Source organism: Notamacropus eugenii, chromosome 1, assembly GCF_028372415.1.
Source record: "Notamacropus eugenii isolate mMacEug1 chromosome 1, mMacEug1.pri_v2, whole genome shotgun sequence".
Classification (NCBI taxonomy): Eukaryota; Metazoa; Chordata; class Mammalia; order Diprotodontia; family Macropodidae; genus Notamacropus; species Notamacropus eugenii.
In genome coordinates, this window is record NC_092872.1 from 254,149,687 (window position 1) to 254,170,107 (window position 20,421).

The 20,421-nt window shown below is 38.2% G+C and overlaps 1 protein-coding gene and 1 long non-coding RNA gene across 5 annotated transcripts in view; one reads left to right on the forward strand and one right to left on the reverse strand.

Moving 5' to 3' along the window:
• Positions 1-15,430, reverse strand: part of LOC140517381 (uncharacterized) — a 34,287-nt gene extending 18,857 nt beyond the window's left edge. For all 3 annotated transcript variants that reach the window (XR_011971569.1, XR_011971571.1, XR_011971570.1), the window contains exons 1-4: positions 15,269-15,430; positions 14,366-14,454; positions 10,239-13,497; positions 2,706-2,791 (exon numbers count right to left, since the gene is read on the reverse strand). This is a non-coding gene — a long non-coding RNA (uncharacterized lncRNA). The remainder of the gene's footprint in view (positions 1-2,705; positions 2,792-10,238; positions 13,498-14,365; positions 14,455-15,268) is intronic.
• Positions 15,431-15,544: 114 nt separating this feature from the next.
• Positions 15,545-20,421, forward strand: part of LOC140517380 (cytochrome P450 2C23-like) — a 32,875-nt gene continuing 27,998 nt past the window's right edge. For both annotated transcript variants that reach the window (XM_072628574.1, XM_072628575.1), the window contains exon 1: positions 15,545-15,790. In XM_072628574.1, the coding sequence (XP_072484675.1) occupies positions 15,560-15,790 (231 nt within the window). In that variant the 5' untranslated portion in view covers positions 15,545-15,559. The remainder of the gene's footprint in view (positions 15,791-20,421) is intronic.

A 20,421-nucleotide genomic window follows, 5' to 3' on the forward strand; every position in this document is an offset into this window, starting at 1 on the left:
TTTTGATCATACCATTTTGGAGGAACTAAGAATTTACAGGTCCCTAGAGATATCTTGGGGAACAGCTACAGAAAACCACTGCCGAATGGGGTACTATAACCTGCACATAATAAAGATCTCAAAAGTCTAGTAATTGTCAGGGGAAATACCTAAAAGGGGGAAAATAAGACTGTAGAAGGTGACTTTATAAGAGAAAAGGTATTTTCTTCCATCCTTTTGGAGGAAGAAGACCAAAACTTACAACACAAGGAAGACAGCAAGATCAAGAGTCTTACATCTAAAACCTGAAAAAAATGTGAAGTAGTTTTGGGCCATGGAAAAGCTCAAAAAGGATTTTGAAAATCAAATAAGAGAGGTGGAGGAAAAATTGGGAAGAGCAATAAGTGTGATGCAAGAAAATCATGAAAAATGAGTCAACAGCTAGCTAAAAGATACCAACAAAATGCTGAAGAAAGTATGACCTTTAAAACTAGACTATCCCAAAAATGCAAATGAAGTCCAAAAAGCCAATGAGGAGAAGAATGCCTTAAAAAGTAGAAATGGCCAAATGAAAAAGAAAGTTTAAAACTTCACTGAAGAACGTAATTCCTGAAAAATTAGAATGGAGCAAATGGAAGCTAATGAATTTTTGAGAAATCAAGAAATTATTTTAAAAAATCAATACATTCAAGGAAAGAACACAATGTGCAATAACTCCTTGGAAAAATAACTCACCTGGAAAATAGATCCAGGAGAGATTATTTAAAAATTTTTGGTCTACATGAAAGCCATGTTCAACAAAAGAGCCTAGACATCATCTGCCTAGGAATTGTCAAGGAAAACTGCCCTGATTTTCTAGAACCAGAGGGTAAAATAGAGATGGACAGAATTAACCACTCACCTCCTGAAAGAGACCCCCAAAGGATAACTCCTAGGAATATTGTAGCCAAATTCCCACATTCCAACGTCAAGGATAAAAGCAGCCAGAAAGAGACAATTGAGGGACTATGGAAGAACAATCAGTGTAACACAGGATTTATCAGCTTCTACCTTAAGGAAATGAAGGGTTTGGAATATGATATTCCAGAGATCAAAGGAGGTACAATGAAAATCACGAATCACCTAACACAAAAAAAAACTGAGCATAATGCTTCAGGGAAAAAAATGGAATTTCAATGAAATAGAGGACTTCCAAGCATTCTTTAGAAAAGACCAGAGCTGAAAAATACAAGAACCAATAGAAATATGAAAAGTTAAACATGAAAGAGAAGCCATAAAGAACTCTACAAAGTAGAACTGTTTACATTCCTACATGGAAAAATGATATTTGTAACTCATGAGATCTTTCTCAGTGTTAGGGAAGTTAGAGGGAATGCATAAACATACATACATACATACACATATATGGGTGTGTGCATATGTATATATGTATATGCATATATATGTGTGTATATTTCTGGCTTAGTAAGAAGGCAGATGAAATTCAGTTTTATGCTGATACTAACATTCCAAAGTGCTTTTATGATTTCCTGAAAGCTATTTATGGACCTAAAACCTATGGTGCCAGTGGAGTCACATTGATTAGTGATAAGGACATGATCCTAGAGAAATGGGCTGAACCCTTCCATAGTGTTCCAACGGATCATCATCAATCAATGCCAAGTCCATTGGCCATTCACGTCAGGCTGATGTCAATCCCTCTCTAGCTGAACTTCCAACTGAAGAAAAGGTTTTCAATGCCATTAGGATCATTTCATAAGGCAAAGCACCTGGTGCTGATTCTATTCCAGCTGAGATTTACAATGTAGGGGGACCATTACTCAAACAAAAGCTGAATGAAATTTTCCAGGTTATATGGCAAGAGGAAGTTATCCCTTGGGAGTTCAAGGATGCCTTCATTGTCCATTTCTATAAAGGTAAAGGAAATAGATTGTCCTGTGACAATCACAGGGAGTTCTCTCTCTCTTTGCCATTGCTGGCAAGATTCTTTCTAAAGTCCTCCTTAATAGGGTGACCCTTCACCTGGAAGATGGTCACCTACCCAAGAGCCAGTGTGGCTTCAGAAAGGGCCAAGGAACAGTCGGAATGGTGTTTGCTGCCCGACAACTCCAGGAGAAATGCCAGGAGCAGAACAGAGATCTGCACACACAATGTTTGCAGATCTGACCAAGGCCTTCAGAACTGTTAGTCATGAAGGCTTATGGAAAATTATGTCAAAATTTGCTTGCCCAGGAAAGTTCATCAGCATTGTACATCTATTTCATGATGGTATGTTTGTCCAGGTTCTATATAGTGGACAATGCTCTCGTGTCTTCCCAGTCACCAATGGAGTGAAACAGGGCTGTGTACTCACTCCCATGCTTTTTAGCATGATGTTTTCAGCCATGTTGTCAAAGGCTTTCAATGAGGATTAACACGGCATCAGGGTCATCTACTGTGCTGATGGTAAATTCTTCATTTTGGAAAGGCTAAAAACCAAGATCAAAGTGAAGGGAGTGGTGGTGCACGATTTTCTGTTTGCAGATTATTGTGCACTCAATGAAGCTTCTGAAGCTGAGATACAGCAAAGTATGGATCAATTCTCTGCTGCCTGTGCTAATTTTGGACTAATAACTAACACCAAGAAAACACAGGTGCTCTATCAGCCACCACCACACCATCCATACATGGAACCATCAGTTACAACAAATGATGAAGTTTTGAATGCTGTGGATAAGTTCACTTACCTTGGTAGTGTACTTTCCAGGCATGTACACATTGACAATGAGGTTGATGCACACATTTTCAGAGCTGGCTCAATGTTTCAGAGGCTCTGAAGAAAAGTTTGGGAGAGAAGAGGTATTAGATTGATGACTAAATTGAAGATTTACAAAACCGTTATGCTGACCTCATTGTTTTCTGCCTGTGAAATATGGACAGTCTACCAGCACCATGCCAGGAAACTAAATTGCTTCCATTTGAACTGTTTTAGGAGGATTCTGAAGATCTTCTGAACATCTGAAGTATAAGGTACAAGAAACTGAGGTCCTTGCTCAAACTAAACTGCCAAGCATTCCAACTATGCTTCAGACATCACAACTCCACTGGGCTGGCCACGTTGTTTGAATGCAAAATCTATGCTTGCAAAAAAGACTGTTTTATGGAGAACTCTCATGGGGCAGGAGATCACATGGTGGTCAGAAGAAGTGATACAAGGATACTCTCAAGAATTTTGGATTTAACTATGTGACATGGGAGACATTGGCACAAGACCACTCAGTTTAGTGTGCCCACATGAGAAAGAGAGCTGTGCTCTTTGAGCAAGGCAGAATTGAGACAACACAAAGGAAAAATAAGATGAACAAATTCAGAGTGTCCACCCCAAATGTTCATACCAACTATCTGTGCCCAATCTGTGGTACAGCATTCCGAGCTCATATAGGTCTGATCAGTCACAAGTGGACACATTGAAACTTGATGTTATCATGGAGATGCCATTTTGGTCCTCCTCGAGAGCAAAGGAAAACTGCCACCACCACCATATATGTGTACACACATCATATATACATACATATTCACATACACGTGGGTATGTATGAATATACTATATGTGTGTATATATATGGGTAGGTGTGTGTATGTATGAATATACATGTATATATATACATATATATATATGAGCATATTGTATGTGTGTGTGTGTTTGTGTGTGTATATATGCATAGGCAGAGGGCACAGAATGACATGAATATGAAGGGAGAATACGTAAAAATAAAATATACTGTTTAGTGAAATACATTAGGAGAAAGAGAAAATGAGAGGTAGAATGTAGCAAATCATGTCACATAAAAGAGGCAAGAAAGAGTTTTTACAGTGGAGGGAAAGGGGGACAGATGAAAGGGAAAAAAATGAACCTTACTCTTATGGGATTTGACTTAAGGAGGAAATAAGCACCTCCAACTGGGTGTGAAAATCTATTTCATTCTGTCAGAAGGTAAGCGGGGAGGGAATAGGAGAGGGCAAATAAAAGAACGGACAGTAAATTGGGGAAAGATAATGAGATGCAAACACTGTTGGCAGGGGACAGGTCAAGGGAGAGAATTGAATAAATGCCGGGCAGGATAGGACAAAAGCAAATGTGGTTACTCTTTAGCAACATCACTGTTATGTAAGTATTCTGCACAGCTACACATGTATGACCTCGATTGAATAGCTTGCTTTCTCAATGAGGATGGGTGCGCATGGAGGAAGGGAGAGAATATGGAACTCAAAGCTTGAAAAATGAATGTTAAAAAGTTATTTTTGCATGCAAGTGGGAAATAAGATATACAGGCAATGAGTTATAGAAATCTGTTTTGCACTACATGAAAATGGGTGCAGGGGGTTGGAAAAAGTGGGGTGATAGAAGGGAGGACAGACTGAGTGAAGGGTGGATAGGGTTCATGCTTTCCTTGGGTGGGGGGTGGGAAGTAAGTTTTGTATTCAAATTCTTGAGAAAGTGAATGTTGAAAATTGAAAAATAAATAAATTATATATTAAAATTGAAAAAAATTAAGCTACCAAGAGAAAACATAAGTAATGAAGTATATTACCCTATCTCATGAAAATACTAAGAGGAGGAACAAACTAGAAAGGGACAGAAACCTATTAAGGTTTATTCATTTATTTTCACATAAAGTATTTATTTTCAATTTTCAACATTCACTTCCACAAAATTTTGAATTTCAAAATTTCTCCCCAAATCCCCTTTACCACCACCCCAGGAAAGTGCATATTCTGATTATTGTTTCCTCTAATCTGCCCTCCCTTCTATCACAACCTGAATCCCCTTCTTTTCTATTTTCCTTTAGATAAATTTCTACCCCGCTTTGCCTATATGTCATATTTCCCAGTTGCATGTAAAAGCATCCTCTAACATTCATTTGTGAAGCTTTGAGTTCCACATTCTCTCCCTTTCCCCCTCCCCACCCACCCTCACTGAGAAGGTAAGCAATTGGATGAAGGTTATACCAATGTGTTGTGATGGGAGTTAATTATCTTCCCTGTCTATTGATAGACCTCAGGTGAGGCTGTTGATGGAAGCTTGATTCAGCAATTGTTTTGTATGGAGGCCTATACTTTGTGCTGGATGCTGGTGAGGCAAGGTCACTAGGTGTTATTGAAAAGAGAATATGCACTCTGAAGTGAGGTTTTGCTTTGGGGTTCAGTTTTTGGAAGAAGTTTCATGTGCCAGATGAGACTCTGGGAAGTCATTTTAAGAATCCCCCTGACTTTGAAAACCCAGATGTTGGAGCTTCTCTCTAGTAACAATGTATGTTTGCATTGCCTATGATCAGACAGTTGGAAACCCTGTCTATTGGTCCTGCTTGTATTTTCTCTGTTAGTATATGTGTTTGATTAAAGTGATTGTTGACCCTTCAAATATTGCTTTGCTTTTAGAAAAACACCTGTGTAATAGGCCCTCCTGTGTATGCTGGTGTTCTTACTGCTGCCTGTGGTCATCCAAAACATCTGCATAACAGTGATCTTGTGAAAGACTAACCAGATTTCCCTCTATCCTGTCCCACTGTCTGTTTGTTCAATTTTCTCATTTGACCTGTCCCTCTACCAAAGTGTTTGGTTCCAATTACCCCTCACTCCAATCTGCTGTCCCTTCTATTATAACCCTTCTCTTATTCCTCTCCCTTCTGCTTTCCTTTAGAGTAAGATAAACTTCCATACCAATGGAATGTGTGTGTTATTTCCTCTTGAAGAAAAATCCAATGAAAGCAAGGTTCACTTACGTCCTCTCACTTTCCCCTTCTTTGCCTCCATTGTAAAAGTTTTTCTTTTCATGTGAGATAATTTATTATATTCTGCCTCTCCCTTTCTCTTTCTCCTAGTATATTCCTCTCAACCCTTAATTTTCTTTTTTAGATATTGTCCCTTCATATTTACCTGACCCTGTGTCCTCCATCTCCATTTCTCTCTCTGTCTGTCTCTCTGTCTTTCTCTGTGTCTCTCTGTATCTCTCTGTATATACACACATAAATATACATACACACACATATATGTATATATATATATACATATATATATATATATATATATATGTTTCTTCTAGCTATCTTAATACTGAATACTGAGAAATGTCTCAGGAGTTATAAATATTTTTCCAAGTAGGAATGTAAATAGTTCAACCTTAGTAAGCCCCTTATCGTTTCTCTTTCCTATTTACCTTTTCATGCTTCTCTTGATTCTTCTAGTGAAGAATCTTCTAGTGAAAGTGAATTTTGTCCCAAAGAGATCACAAAAATGGGAAAATGTCACACATGTACAAAAACATTTATAGCAGCTCTCTTTGTGGTGGCCAAGAACTGGAAATTGAGGGGATGTCCTTGAGTTGAGGAATGATTGAATAAGGTGTGCTATACTGATGTGAAGGAATACTATTTTCCTATAAGAAATGATGAACAGGAAGGCTCCAGAGAAGCCTGGAAGGACGTATATGGACTGAAACTGAGTGAAATGAGAAGAACCAGGATAACATTGTACACAATAACAGCCATAGTGTGCAAGGACTGTTAGTGGTAGACCTAGCCCTTCACAGCAATGCAAGGACTTAAAATATTCCCAAAGGACTTGAGGCAAAATATCATCTGGATCTAAAGAAGGAACTCTGGAATTGGAATGCAGAATGAAGCAGACTCTTCTCTCTTGTGTTATGTTATGTTCTGGTTGTTTTGTCTTATGGCTTCTCCCATTCATTTCCATTTTTTATGCAACATAACTAATGCCAAAATATGGTTAATAAGAATGTGTCTGTAGAACCCATATAAGATTGTATGCCATCTCGGGGAGGGAGATGAAAGGGAGGGGGAGAAATCTGGGACCTGTGGAAGTGATTGTGGAAAACTGAATACAAATAAATTAATTTTTAAAAAAAGAAAGTGAAATTTTCTATTCAGCTCTGGTCTTTTCAAGAAGAATGCTAGGAAGTTCTCTATTTCACTGAAGTCACATTTTTTCCCCTGAAGTATCATACTTGTTTTTGCCGGGTAGGTGATTCTTGGTTTTAATCCTATCTCCTTTGACCTGTGGAATATCATATTCCAAGCCCTTTCATCCCCTGCTCTAGAAACCATTAAATCCTGTGTTATCCTGACTGTATTTTTACAATACTTCAACTGTTTCTCTCTCCCTGCTTGTAATATTTACTGCTTGATATGGGCACGCTGGGATTTGGCTCCAATATTCCTAAGTTTTCCTTTAGGGGTCTCTTTCAGGAAATTATTGATGAATTCTTTCCATTTTTATTTTACTCTGTGATCCTAGAATATCAGTGCAGTTTTCATTCAAAATTTCTTGGAAGATGATGTCTAGGCTCTTTTTTGATCATCGTTTTCATGCAGAACAAAAAGTTTTAAATTATTTCCCCTGGATCTATTTTCCAGGTGAGTTGTTTTTCCAATGAGTTATTTCACATTGTCTTCCATTTTTTTTCATTCTTTTGTTTTTGTTTTGTAATGTCTTGATTTCTCTTAAAGTCATTAGCTTCCATCTGCTCCATTCTAATTTTTAAAGAACTTTTTTCTTCAGTGAACATTTGGACCTCCTTTTCCACCTGGTCAATTCCACTTTTTAAGGCATTCTTCTCTTTATTGGCTTTTTGGATCTCTTCTGCCAATTAAGTTAGTCTATTTTTATAGCTGTTATTTTCTTTAGAATCTTTTGAGTCTCCTCTAGCAAGCCGTTGACTCATTTTTCATGATTTTCTGGAATTACTCATTTCTCTTCCCAATTTTTCCTCCACCTCTCTTTCTTAATTTTCAAAGTCCTTTTGAAATTCTTTCATGGCCTGAGACCCTTTCACACTTTTTAGAGACTTTGGATGTAGGAGTCTTGACCTTGCTATCTTCCTCTGGTTGTATTCTTTGGTCTTATTCTGGTTCTATGTTTTGAACTTCTTCATTTAAAAGGATAGAAGACAGTACCTTTCACCAAGAATGTACTCTTCCATGTTCTTATTTTCTCCCTTTTGGGGGCATTTTTCCAGACAATTACTTGACTTTTGAGTCCTTTGAGATCTGTAAATTCTTAGTTCCTCCAACATGGTATGATCAGAGGGGAGGTGCTTACTCCTCTCATGGCCTGTACTCTGGCCTGTGGGCAACCATAAGGACTCTGTTCTACCCTGGAACTATGAGTAGAATTCCATCTCCACAGTCAATTCCAGCTCCATCATGCAAGCACCCCTCCTCACCCTAGGCCTGCCACTCGGGACTGAGACCAAGGTCAGTCAATGGATTCCCCCACCTTCTGTAGGCTGAGACCTCTAGAAGCCACTGTCACTGCTCTGGGGCTCAGCCAGGGGCTGGGGCCTAACCAAGTTTCCCTCTCTGCCAGGTGAAAGACCTTTCTCACTAACCTTTGAAGTTGTCTTTGGTGTTTGTGTGTTGAGATATCTGGCAACCACAGCAGTTATCCATGATTCAGCACATTGAAGCCTGATCCAGACCCGTCTGTTCTAGCAAGGCCCATGCTGGGCTGTGCTCCACTCCAAGGCTGGTACAAAAGACCCTTCCTGTTGGTCTTCCAGGTTGTCTTGGGCTGGAAACAAGTTTCATTCTGCCTGTCATTTTGTGGCTTCTGCTGCTCTAGAATATGTGTAGAGTCATTGTTTACATGTATTTTAAGGACTCTGAGGGGAAAGCTCAAGCAGGTCCATGCTTCTACTCCACCATCTTGGTTCTGCTCCAGGTTAGTCTATTTTTAATGGTGTTAATTTCTTCAGCATTTTTGGATCTCCTTTAGCAAGCTGTTAGCTTGTTTTCATGATTTTCTTGCATCACTCTCATTTATATTCTCAATTGTTCCTCTACTCCTTTATTGCATTTTCAAAATTCTTTTTGAGGTCTTCTGTGTCCTGAGACCAATTCATATTTTTCTGAGAGGTTTTGGATGCAGGAGTTTTGACTTTGTTGTCTTCTTCTGGCTATATATTTTTATCTTCCTTGTCTCCAAAGATGCAAGAAAATACCTTTTCACAGGGAATGTAAGAATCTGTAGTCTGTTTCTTTTTAGTTGGATTCCTCATTTTCTGAGTCATTCACTCACGTTGAGGGCTCCAGAAGCACCCTCTGGTTCAGCAGTGGCTCTGAGGCAGGGGCTTGAGATCCCTTCTGAACCAGGTGAGAGATCATTCCCACTGACGTTTGAAACTATCTTTAGCATTTGTAGGCTGAGAAGTCAGGAATCCACAGCAGACACCATCAGTTGTGTCCCTAAGGCCTGGTCCTGCTCAGTCCAAGCTGGCATGACCCGCAGAAAGGCAATCCTTCCCCAGCCTGGTTGGATACAACATGCCTGTTCCAGATTGTCTTTGACTGGTAATTTGCATCTACCTGCCATTTTATGGCTTCTGATGGTCTAGAATTTATTAAAAGTCATTTTAAATGTCTTTTGAGGAGTTTTGAGGGAAGACCTGTAGTAGGTCCCTCTTTCTACTCCTCCACCTTGTCTCTTCCTTCCCATTCTAAGTTTTAAGAGAAAAAATAACAGAAAGATCTTCAGAGATTTCTTCCCAAAGGTACTCAAGGGGATAAGGATTGAATTCCAACTTCTGTCCCTTCCTCCCTCCTGCACCAGCCCCAATAAGAAGGCAAGCAATTTAATATAGGTTTTACATGTGAAGTTATGCAAAACTTTTCCACAACAGTCATATTGTGAAAGACTAACCATGTTTCTCTCCATTCTATCATGCCCCCAATTTATTTTATTCTCTTTTCACAGAATACCTCCTTAAAAGTTATTTCCTTCAAATGCCCCCCTCCTCCCATTTCCCCAACCTTCTAAAATCCCTCCCCACCCTGACCCCACACTTATCCCCTTCCCTCCTACTTTCCTGGAGGGAAAGATACATTTTCATAGCAAATTGCGTGTTCATGTTATTCCCTCCTTAAGCCAAATGCAATGAGAGTAAAGTTCACTCTTTCCCTCTCACTTCCCTCCTCTTCTTCCCCTCTATTGAAGATTTTTCTTGGCTCTTTTATGTGACAGATAATTTACCTCATTCAATTTCTCCCTATCTCCTCCCAATATATTCCTCTCTCATACCTTAATGTTATTTTAAAATATCATCCCTATTCTACTCACCTTGTGCCCTCTGTCTATATGTATATAATCCCTCCATCTATCCTAATGCTGAGCAAAGTGTCAAGAGTTACAAATATTATCTTTCCATGTAGGAATACAAAGAGTTTGACTTTAGTAAGTTGCTTATGATTCTCTTTCCTCTTTACCTTTTCATGCTTCTCTTGATTCTTGTATTTGAAAGTCAAATTTTCTATTCAGCTCTGGTCTTTTCATCAGGAATGCTTCAAGTCCTCTATTTCATTGAAAGACCATTTTCCCTTTTCAGGTCCATACAATCAGGGATCTTTCGGGTTTGCCACCACTGAACAAGTTAATGAGACTGGCACCTGAGGATATTGTGTGTTCTCATGTTCATCAAAGGAACAGGCTAATTTGCCTTGAAACAATCAATGCTATTAATTCCCCACAATGTCATTTTAAGTAAACTAATTCTCATCCCTAACAAAAAAAAAAAAAAAAGACCATTTTCCTTTGAAGTAATAAACTCTATTTTGCTGGGTAGGTGATTCTTGGTTTTAATCCTAGCTCCTCTGATCTCTCGATTATTTTGTTCCAAGCCCTTCAGTCCTACAGTTAATGTAGATGCTGCTAGAACTTTTGTTCTCCTGATGGTATTTTCACAATACATGAATTGTTTCTTTCCTACTGCTTATAATATTTTCTCCTTGACCTGGCAGTTCTGGAATTTGGTTACAATATCCCTAGGAGTATTGATTTGGGATCACTTTCAGGAGGTGATCAATGGATTCTTTTAATATGTATATTATCCTCTGTTTCTGGAATATCAGGGTAGTTTTCCCTGATAGTTTCTTAGGAAATGATGTCTAGGCTTTTTTTTTGATCATGGCTTTCAGGTAGTCCAATAATTTTTAAATTGTCTCTCCTGCATTTGTTTTCCAGTTCAGTTGCTTTTCTGATGAGATATTTCATATTGTGTTTTATTTACCAAAGAATTCTTAAATTGATCATTCCTTTTGACCCAGCAATACCACTACTAGGGATATATTTACAAAGACGATTAAGGGAAAAGGAAAAGAACCGATATAACCTAAAATGTTTATAGTAGCTCTCTTTGTAGTGGCAAAGATCTGGAAATTTCAATGATACCCATCAATTGGGAAATGGCTGAACAATTGGTGGTACATGATTATGATGGAATAATACTGTGCCATAAGAAGTGATGAGTTTAACGATTTTAGAACAAGCATGAAAAGGCTTCCACAAAATAACCAAGAAACAAAGGAACAGAGCCAGAAGAGCATCATATGGAGGAACAGCAATATCGTTTTTAAGAATAACTTTGAGTGAATATCATTTTGACTATTATAAATGCCCAAATTAGCTACAGAAGACATGTGAAGAAAGATGCTATATGCATCCAGAGAAAGAATTGACAAAGAGAAATATGGATACAACAAATTTACACAAACACACACATGTATTTGTGTCTGGTGGTAACCATCTCTAGGTTGGGGGGAGAAACAAATAAGTTTATATAACTTTATTATATATTTAAAAGGATTAGCAAGTTGCACATAACAGATTTATAGTATCATGTACATTCATTTTGTTACACTCTGTTATGGAAAAGCTTGTTTTATTCCAGAAATTTAAAAAATAAAAACAAAATTTTTAAAATGCAAATTAAGATGATTAAGGAGATGATATCTGCAAGGGACTAGAGAAGACAAACGAATATCAATATTCAGCACATATTTAGCAGATGCCATACATCTGAATTAAAATAAAGAAAATTCACTGAATTCCAAGAAGATATAGACTTCCCTGCAACTCTAGCTCAGATGGGGTCTCATAATTATGGCACCTTGATTTCGATATATTTATTTCATTTCAATTCCACCCAAAACTAGCCATGAGAAACTATGGAAATATCAAGCTCATAAACCATCTGTGAACAGTGGACAGAAGTACATAAAAAAATACCCTGACATTAGTCAGTTCTTTTCTGCTGCAGATAAATAATAGCCATGGCTCATTATTTGCTGTCAAAGAACTACCATGAAGTACTCAGTGGCAAGGACCTGATGCATTGTCCATTATCAGCAGTGTGATCAGCAGTGTACCCAGCAGGCTAACCTCAGCTGTTTGCTCTTTTCTTCTCCTTTTATACTTCCAACCCCACATTTCATTCCTATGTTCCAGAGAAGAGAAAGTGTTGGCCCCGGGGCCAGGAAGATGTGTTCTGACTTACTGGCTATGTAGCCTTTGACTAGTCATTACCATCTTAGTATACCTAGAAAATTCTCTAGTCGAATGTTTCAGAGAAAGTGCAATGTGCATTAGGAGAGGACATCTATCAACAGAAATTCATTCCCTAATGGAATCACACATTTAAGAATGACATAGCACATACTTGGCATGATCATAAGAGGGTTTTGTGGTAGGAGAAGCTTTATATGGAGTTCAAAGGTATGCCTGCAAATTCTGCTCTGCCAGTTCCTGCTTGAACATACTTGTGTCAATCACTGAATGACTCAGGGCCCAGGATTTTGCATTTGAAAAATAAGCTGAGTAATGCTTGCCCCACTCACCTCACAGAATTCTCATGAAAGTTAAAGGAAACAATGTCTGTAAAAACCTTGGGAAATCATAAAATGCTTAAAAGAGTCATGGGATCATAAATCTAGAGCTGAATGGGAACTTGGAAGTCACTGAGGCCAATGGCTTCATTTGACACATGATAAACTGAAGCCCTTGTTAGAGCAAGTGACTTGACCAAGGTCACACAGGGAGTCACCAGCAGAGCTGACATTTGAAACCAGATCTTCTGACTCCAAGTCTAGGTTCCTTCCCTGGATACCAAGCTAACTCATGAGGTGCACTTCTGACCTCACAGGAAACTTGTGATGATCTAAGGATCATCTGCATTTTACAAATGATCAACTGCATTTTACACTAAAAATGCTCTAATTGTGACTGTGTGTGAATTTAAAAGCTATATAAAGTTTTGATAATGATGTAGATATTCCCTTTGTTACCTCCTAACTGAACCTCAACACAGAAATTGGAATTCTGTCTTGTCCAGAGTGCTCTGCAAGTGTTGGGGATTTGATGCATCCAGATGGAAGCACCTGAAAGACCTCACCACCCAAATGGAACCCATCTGGCTCTCCATCATGACAGTGCTAAAAACTGTCCATGAACATCTGTCTCCCTGATAATAATGATCAAAAGGTTGATGCCAAGTGATCTCCCTTCATAATCCACATTCGCTCTTTCTTGTCCTTGCAACATGTATTTTCCATCTCTGTGGAACCAATTAGAAGGAATTAATTCATACCAGTGTTGAATAAGGCACACGGATAAGTTTTAAGCAAGCTTAAAGTGCTCATAATTTCATGCCAAGTTCAAAAGTCCATGAGTGGTCACCAGGGTCCATGTCTCCTATAAACAAAGAAATAAACTCATCTCACTTTGGTTGAGTTCATAGTTCAGGGAGGATCCCAACTCAGTGTGTCACTCATTGAGTGTATGATATTATATAAATCCCTTCTAATCACTTCACTAACAATTCCTAATATTTAAATTAGGTGGTAAGGATTAGGTAAGGCATGGGGAGGGGGATGGAATCACAAGATCACAAGGGTTCACTATTTAAAGACTAGTTCTTCTAGCCCAATGCTCTCAGTAATCAGGGAAGGAAATTTAGGTCTAGGGACCAAGGTCAGAATGGTAATGGAATAGAGGCAGTATGGTATTTCTGCTATTATTTTTAAGCCACTTAACCTCCATTTGGATCACTTTCCTCGTCTGTTAAATGGGGATAATGATAGCACCTAGTTACTCATATTATTGTGAGGATTAAGTGAAATACTTATAAAGTTTTGAACACAGTGTCTGGGAAATAGAAAGTGTCACATAAATATTTTTTATTACATAAATTAAGATTTTGGGGATATAACCAGAGAAGGAACTCCCTCTAACAACTGATATAGTAAGACAGTCATATCTTTGCAGGGTAGATAATTCTTGTGTCAGGACACCTAAGACCCTCCAAAGAGGCAGGGTTCAGAAGTAGGCTGGTAAATAGCCAGATTTCCAGAAAAAAAATTACACTTGTCACACTTTTAGATTTAGACTTAACTATTAACATTTTCTTCATTATTAAGTCTAGAAATAAAACAATAAATCAAGTGCTGATTTGTGGTGTTTGTCAGATGATCAAAGCATAAATGGTCACACTTAGATTTTAACAACCAACCCTCTGGAGATAGACTGAGCATACCCTTGGTCAGTAATCTTAATTCTTTACCTTTTTGTTTTCTTTTTGAAACTCTCAGTATCCCCTTTGTTCCAACAGAACAAGAGACTTTAGTCAAAGTTTGCCAGGGAATGGAATTTCTGTGAACGAAAAAGAGGAAGATAAGTGAATGGTGACTAGCTGAGACCCTACCTAGAGTCCTTCCTGAAGTACTCTCTGTGTACTGACCATTGAAGGCACATTGTATTACCTATGGAACTTTAAAGATCTGCAGGAAAGTGCAATATGGGGCAAGGAATACATTCTAATGAGATGCTCAGAATCTTGAACCTGACACAAAATGGAGGTCAGTATGAACAGAGAAATGAGTTCTATATCAATATAAATTGGAAGACCACCAAGAATAAAAGGATTTAGGATTACAGTCTCAGTCTGAGAACTATGGTTATCCTCCAAGCTAGAATGAGGCAGGTAATCTATGCAGGTCAGTAGGAGAGATGGGTTCAGACTGTGCTTAAAGTGGCATTAGTAGATGAAGGCTTATAACAAGAATGGTTGGATGGTGAGTATTTTCAATGACTGATACTGGAAAAGAAATCAACCTGAAAGATCAGAGTCAGAAAGACTAAAGCTCTGAAGACATTTAAGGATGTAAAAATCTGGGAAACATAAAAGGTCTGAGCAAGAACAGTGAGAAAGAGAAAGATAGTGGGGAGGACCCCTAGAGGGGATGGACTACTACTCAAAGAGTACAAAAAGAAAGCAGGACATGTCAATATCTATTTATTTGCCATCTTCTCTCTCAAGGGGAATGTTCTTCAAGGTAGAGAAAGAATAAGCATGATTAAGAAGTCAATTAAGCCCAATGTAGCTTAGGAGAGAAGATGATAGGACATAAGTTCTTTAATGGGAGGTCAAGCATGCAGGATCTGACCATGTGAAATCCACCCCTACCTCCTCTCAGGCGGAATTTGGATATTTTCTCCCTTCTTAGTTCAATACACATTCATAGACCTGTAGAAATTTTATTATGGACAGTTTGTGATCTCCCAACAAGAAGAGATGGATATAATCCTTCCTGCCTCCCACTCTCTCCATGTAATTTATTGCCAGGTTAAGGTCAGTGTCCAAAGACCATTAAACTAAACAAAGTTAATGGAAAACTAATCCTGATTTCCTACAAGAGCTATGTGTTTATTGGCTGGTCATTCCCTCCCCTTGTTTTCTACAAATGATTATAAAAGTATGGTAACTGATCCAGTACCCCTGAGAGCTGTAGGACCACCTTTCAGGGCAATGGATCCTTGGGGGTTCACCACTACTGCCCTTCTGGCTTGTGTCCTTTTCCTGTTCTTTGTGTCCCTATGGAACCAAGGATTCAAAAGGAGGAAGCTCCCACCAGGTCCCACTCCTCTACCCTTTATTGGTAACATCCTGCAATTGGATTTCAAGAATCTGACTGCAACATTCTCACAGGTAAAGGGACAGAATTTGGGGTTTGGATCCTAGCTGCTTGGAATATGTCTCTGTGTGTGTTGGAAGGGGGATGTGACACAAACACTTCAAATAAATAATAGAATCAGGACTCATGGTGATTTAGAGTCCTAGCTTATGTACAGTATAATCAACGGTTGTATGAATGATATCTCCATTATCAATGATGCCAGGCATGCATTGATGGTTTTCTCAAAACTCTGATAGCAAAAGAATTTCAACAATACATCCAGTTTTCCCAGAAATTTTTGTTGAACAGTAAGTTCTTATCCCAGAAGTTGAGGTCCTTGGGTTTATCAAACTTGATAACAGTGTGGCAGAATCCAGGCGTAGACAAATGCCTGACACCTTACACAAAAATCAAGTCCAAATGAATACATGATCTCGGTATAAAGATTGATACTATAAACAAATTAGTGGAGCAAGGAATAGTGTATTTATCAGATTTATGGAGAAGGGAAGAATTTTTGACTAAATAAGAGATAGAAATTATTATGAAGTGCAAAAGGGGCAATTTGGATTACATTAAATTGAAAAGTTTTTGCATAAACAAACCCAATGCAACCAAGATTAGGAGGGAAGTAGAAATTTGGAAAAGAATTTTTGCAACTAGTGTCTGTGATAAAGGCCTCATTTCTAAATATAGAGAGAACTGAGTCAAATGTACAAGAATACAAGTCATTCCCCAAATGATAAATGGTGAAAGGATAGAAATAGGTAGTTTTCAGAGGAAGAAATGAAAAGATGTCTGCAGTCATATGAAAAAATGCTGTAAATCACTATTGATTAGAGAGATACATATCAAAACAACTCTGAGATATCACAGGACACCTATCACATTGACTAACATGACAAAGCAAGAAGATGATAAATGTTGGAGAAGATGTGGGAGAGCTGGAACACTAATTCATTGTTGGTGGAGCTGTCAGCTGATCCAGCAATTCTGGAGAGCAATTTGGAACTATGTCCAAAGGGCTAGAAAAATGTGCATGCCCTTTGACCCAGCAATGCCACTTCTAGGATTGTATCCCCAAGAGATTATAAAAATGGGAAAGGATACTACATGTACAAAAATATTTATAGCATTGATATATTTTGTGATGGCCAAAAACTGTAAATCAAGGGGATGCCCATCAATTGGGGAATCGCTGAATAAATTGTGGTATATGAGTGTCACAGAATACTACTGTGCCCTAAGAAATGACGAACAGGAAGAGTTCAGAGAGGAATGGACAGACAAATGATCTGATGCTGAGTGAAAGGAGCAGAACCAGGAGAATTTTGTACACAGCAGCAGCCACAGTTTGCAAGGATTTTTTCTGGTAGACTTAGCACTTCATTGTAATGCAAGGACTTAAAAAATTTCCACTCGTCTTTTAGGGCAAAATGCTTCCCACATCAAGAGAAAGAACTGTGAAATTCAACTACAGAATGTAGCAGATCATTTTCTATTGTATTATGTTTTGTTTGTTTTAGGATTTCTTCCATTCATTTTAATAAGAATTAAAATTCTTATTAAAAATAAATTTTAATTAAAATTTAAAACTACACAACATGAGTATGGTAAAAGTGTTTTTAATAGGAATGTATGTGCAGAACCCATATAAAATTGCATGCCATCTTGGGGAGGGAGGGGGGTGGTGGGAGTAAGGAGGTGGAGGGAGGGAAAAAAATCTAAGTTATATGGTAGTGATTGTAGAACACTGAAAATAAAAAAAACAAAAAGAAATTCAACAGTAGGATAAAGTATTTGTCTTTTGTAATGCATCACACTACTTTCTGGGGATGCAAACGCAAAAATAAATCAGTCAATGAATGAGAACTTCTTCAGTACTTATTATGTGCCAGGCACAGTGCCAGACACAGGAGAAAAACCTGAATGAAATCATCTCACTTTGAAAGAAAATGGTTCCTGTCCTCCTAGTGCTTATGTTCTAATAGAGGGATATGACAAATTCATAGATAAATAAGTAGAAGGTAATTAAATTACAGAGAAAAAACTTGTAAATGGAAGATCCAAAAAAAAGTTTCAAGTGGAAGAGAACACCTGAGCTAAACCCTGAGGGAAATAACACATTCTGATTGGAGGACAGGGTGGGAGTGAATGCCTGGCATGGGAGACATCCTGGGCAAAGGCAAGGAATTGGGGGATAATGTAACAAGCAAGTGGATTGGGCAATAATGTAAAGCTTGGGATGAGGGGTCATACAAAATATATCTGGGCAATTAGATTGGAGCCAGCTGTGGAGGTCTTTAAGTGCCATGTTAGGGAAGCAGTAGGGAGCCCCTGAAGACTTTTGAAAAGACGAATGACATGGTCAGAATTCTGCCACAGGAATATTGAGTTATTAATTGTGTGGATTATTCATTACAAAGGAGAAATATTAGGCCCAGGGTGTTGAAGTTGGAGTTCACTGAAAGAATGGATAAAAATATCAACACTTAAGTACTTACTATGTGCTCAGTATGGTGGAGATAATACAGAGTATGACATTTCAGGTCTATATCACTAGGAAAGGTCTGATTCTTCTTAGGGCAAATTTACAAAACTGGTAGCAATACAGCACATTTAACATCAGTTCCATTGATAAAAGTCATATCTTTTCTGATACTGAACCATTTTCTTTTGCAGTCTTCAGTAGTTATGGCTTCAGCACCTACAAAAGCAGTTGCTGGAGTTTTGCTTCCAGGGCTGATGCTGGGAGTGGCTTGAATGGAAGTAGGAACAGTGGTTTGCAGGGTGGACTGCCACTCCTAGGAATCTGGGGCTTACCTGCCTTCCAGGATCAGTTGTCTAGTAATTGGAAGTGATGGTTTTGAGGAAGGTGGGTCCCTTATTCATAGCGATTGCCCCTCAGTGAAAGGATTCTTGCTTGGCCTGGGCAAAAACGAAAGTCAACAGTCTACGGGAAAAAGTTCCCGAAGGGGGTGAAACCATGCAATGCGGGTCACTGGGATGATCCAGGAGGTGATAATAGCCTCTGGTGCAGTTATGGAGCATTGAATAAAGACAAGCTGGCAGTGGAAGCATAAGGACAGAATAGCAGAAAAATTTGAAAAACTTCTTGTACGTGTTTTATCTGTTGTGAAATAGAATTAAAGTCATATTATTTACGTTATTTTCTAAATAAAATAAACTTTTTTATTTTTTTACTTTTTAAAAATAAACAAATAAACTACATAAAATGTAAGTTATAATAGATCAGTATGTTGTCAGTCCACAGGTCTTAACAAGCGAGTGTTGTGAGGTAAGTCTATAGTACATTTATGGTTGTGAAGTCCAGCATCCATTTGCAGGAATATCTGCATGTAATGACATTTTAACATTATGACATTATGTCATAGAAATAAAAAATTTTAGAAACCACTAATTTTCACTAAATTATTAAATATAAGTTGTATCGACTGAGATATTCTTTTGCATTTTTTTTAAAAAATTGAAATGTTGAGGAAAATTGATTTCCAAGAAGCCACTAAAGAAGTTTTTTGAAAAAGAGACAGGAGGCCAAACAAGTTTGGGAACCTCAGGTCTCAGGGGAGGAATCATTGATGTGAAAAGGCCATCCCAAAGGCTCTTGAGTAACAGTTCTGGGCTATCTCGATTTCTAAAGGATTTTAATGGTAGTTTGATGGTCATATTCCATTTTTTCTTCCCCTCTAAGTTACTTATTGGGTTAAGGAGTTTGGGTGCAGTTTCAGAAGTCTATTACAGTAGTCTAAGCAAGGTAGAGAGGATGAGACTCTTTATTAGGTCAGAAAACAAGTAAGGATGGAAGACAGAATATATGTGGGAGACACGAAGATAGAATCTACCAGACTTGACCACAATTAATTGGATATAATTAGGAATGAAAAGTCAGACATAAACCCATACCTAAAAATCAGGGTTGGTGGAGGTGCCTCCAAATGAAGTTTGCCTCTTGGGTTCCCTCAAGGAAAATGGATATGTTTGGAGGAAAGTGTAGTTTTAAGGGAAAACAAATGACTTGTATTGTGGACATATTAAGTTTCTAATACCAATAGGATATACAGGGTGAGAAATCCACTTCTCAGTAGCTAAATATGTGGAGGTCAAAAGTGATAGCCTAGTCATATGAATGTGGGAATCTTCTGCTTATAAATGATAATTGAAACCATAGACACTGAATTACCTAGCTAGAAAGTGTAATGGCATCTCCATGGAATCTCCATGGGAGTGAAAAGGAAAGAGGGGCCAGAAAAGAGCCTTAGTGGGCAGGAGATTTATGATGATCCAGCACTGCAGATTCAGAATAAGCAGCCAGGCATGTAACAGGAGAACCAGAAGAAACTGAGATAGTCTGCAGAAATTTCTTGATTACTCAGTTTCCTATCTATTTTTCTCTCCATTTTGCAGGGAGTGGTAGTTTTACTTTGCTTTATTGTTTCTTGATGCCTAATGGAACCATAAGCCTCAAGTCATTCTGAAGCCAAATTTCAAAAAGAGAAAAAAATTCAGAGCCTGTGAAAAAATGGTCAATTAATTTTATGTCAATTCCTGGAAAATTTTGGGAGTGGATTACTGAATAAATATTTGTTGAACATCAAGAAAAGAGCATGATGATTACAAAAAGCTACCATGCCTTCATTAAGAA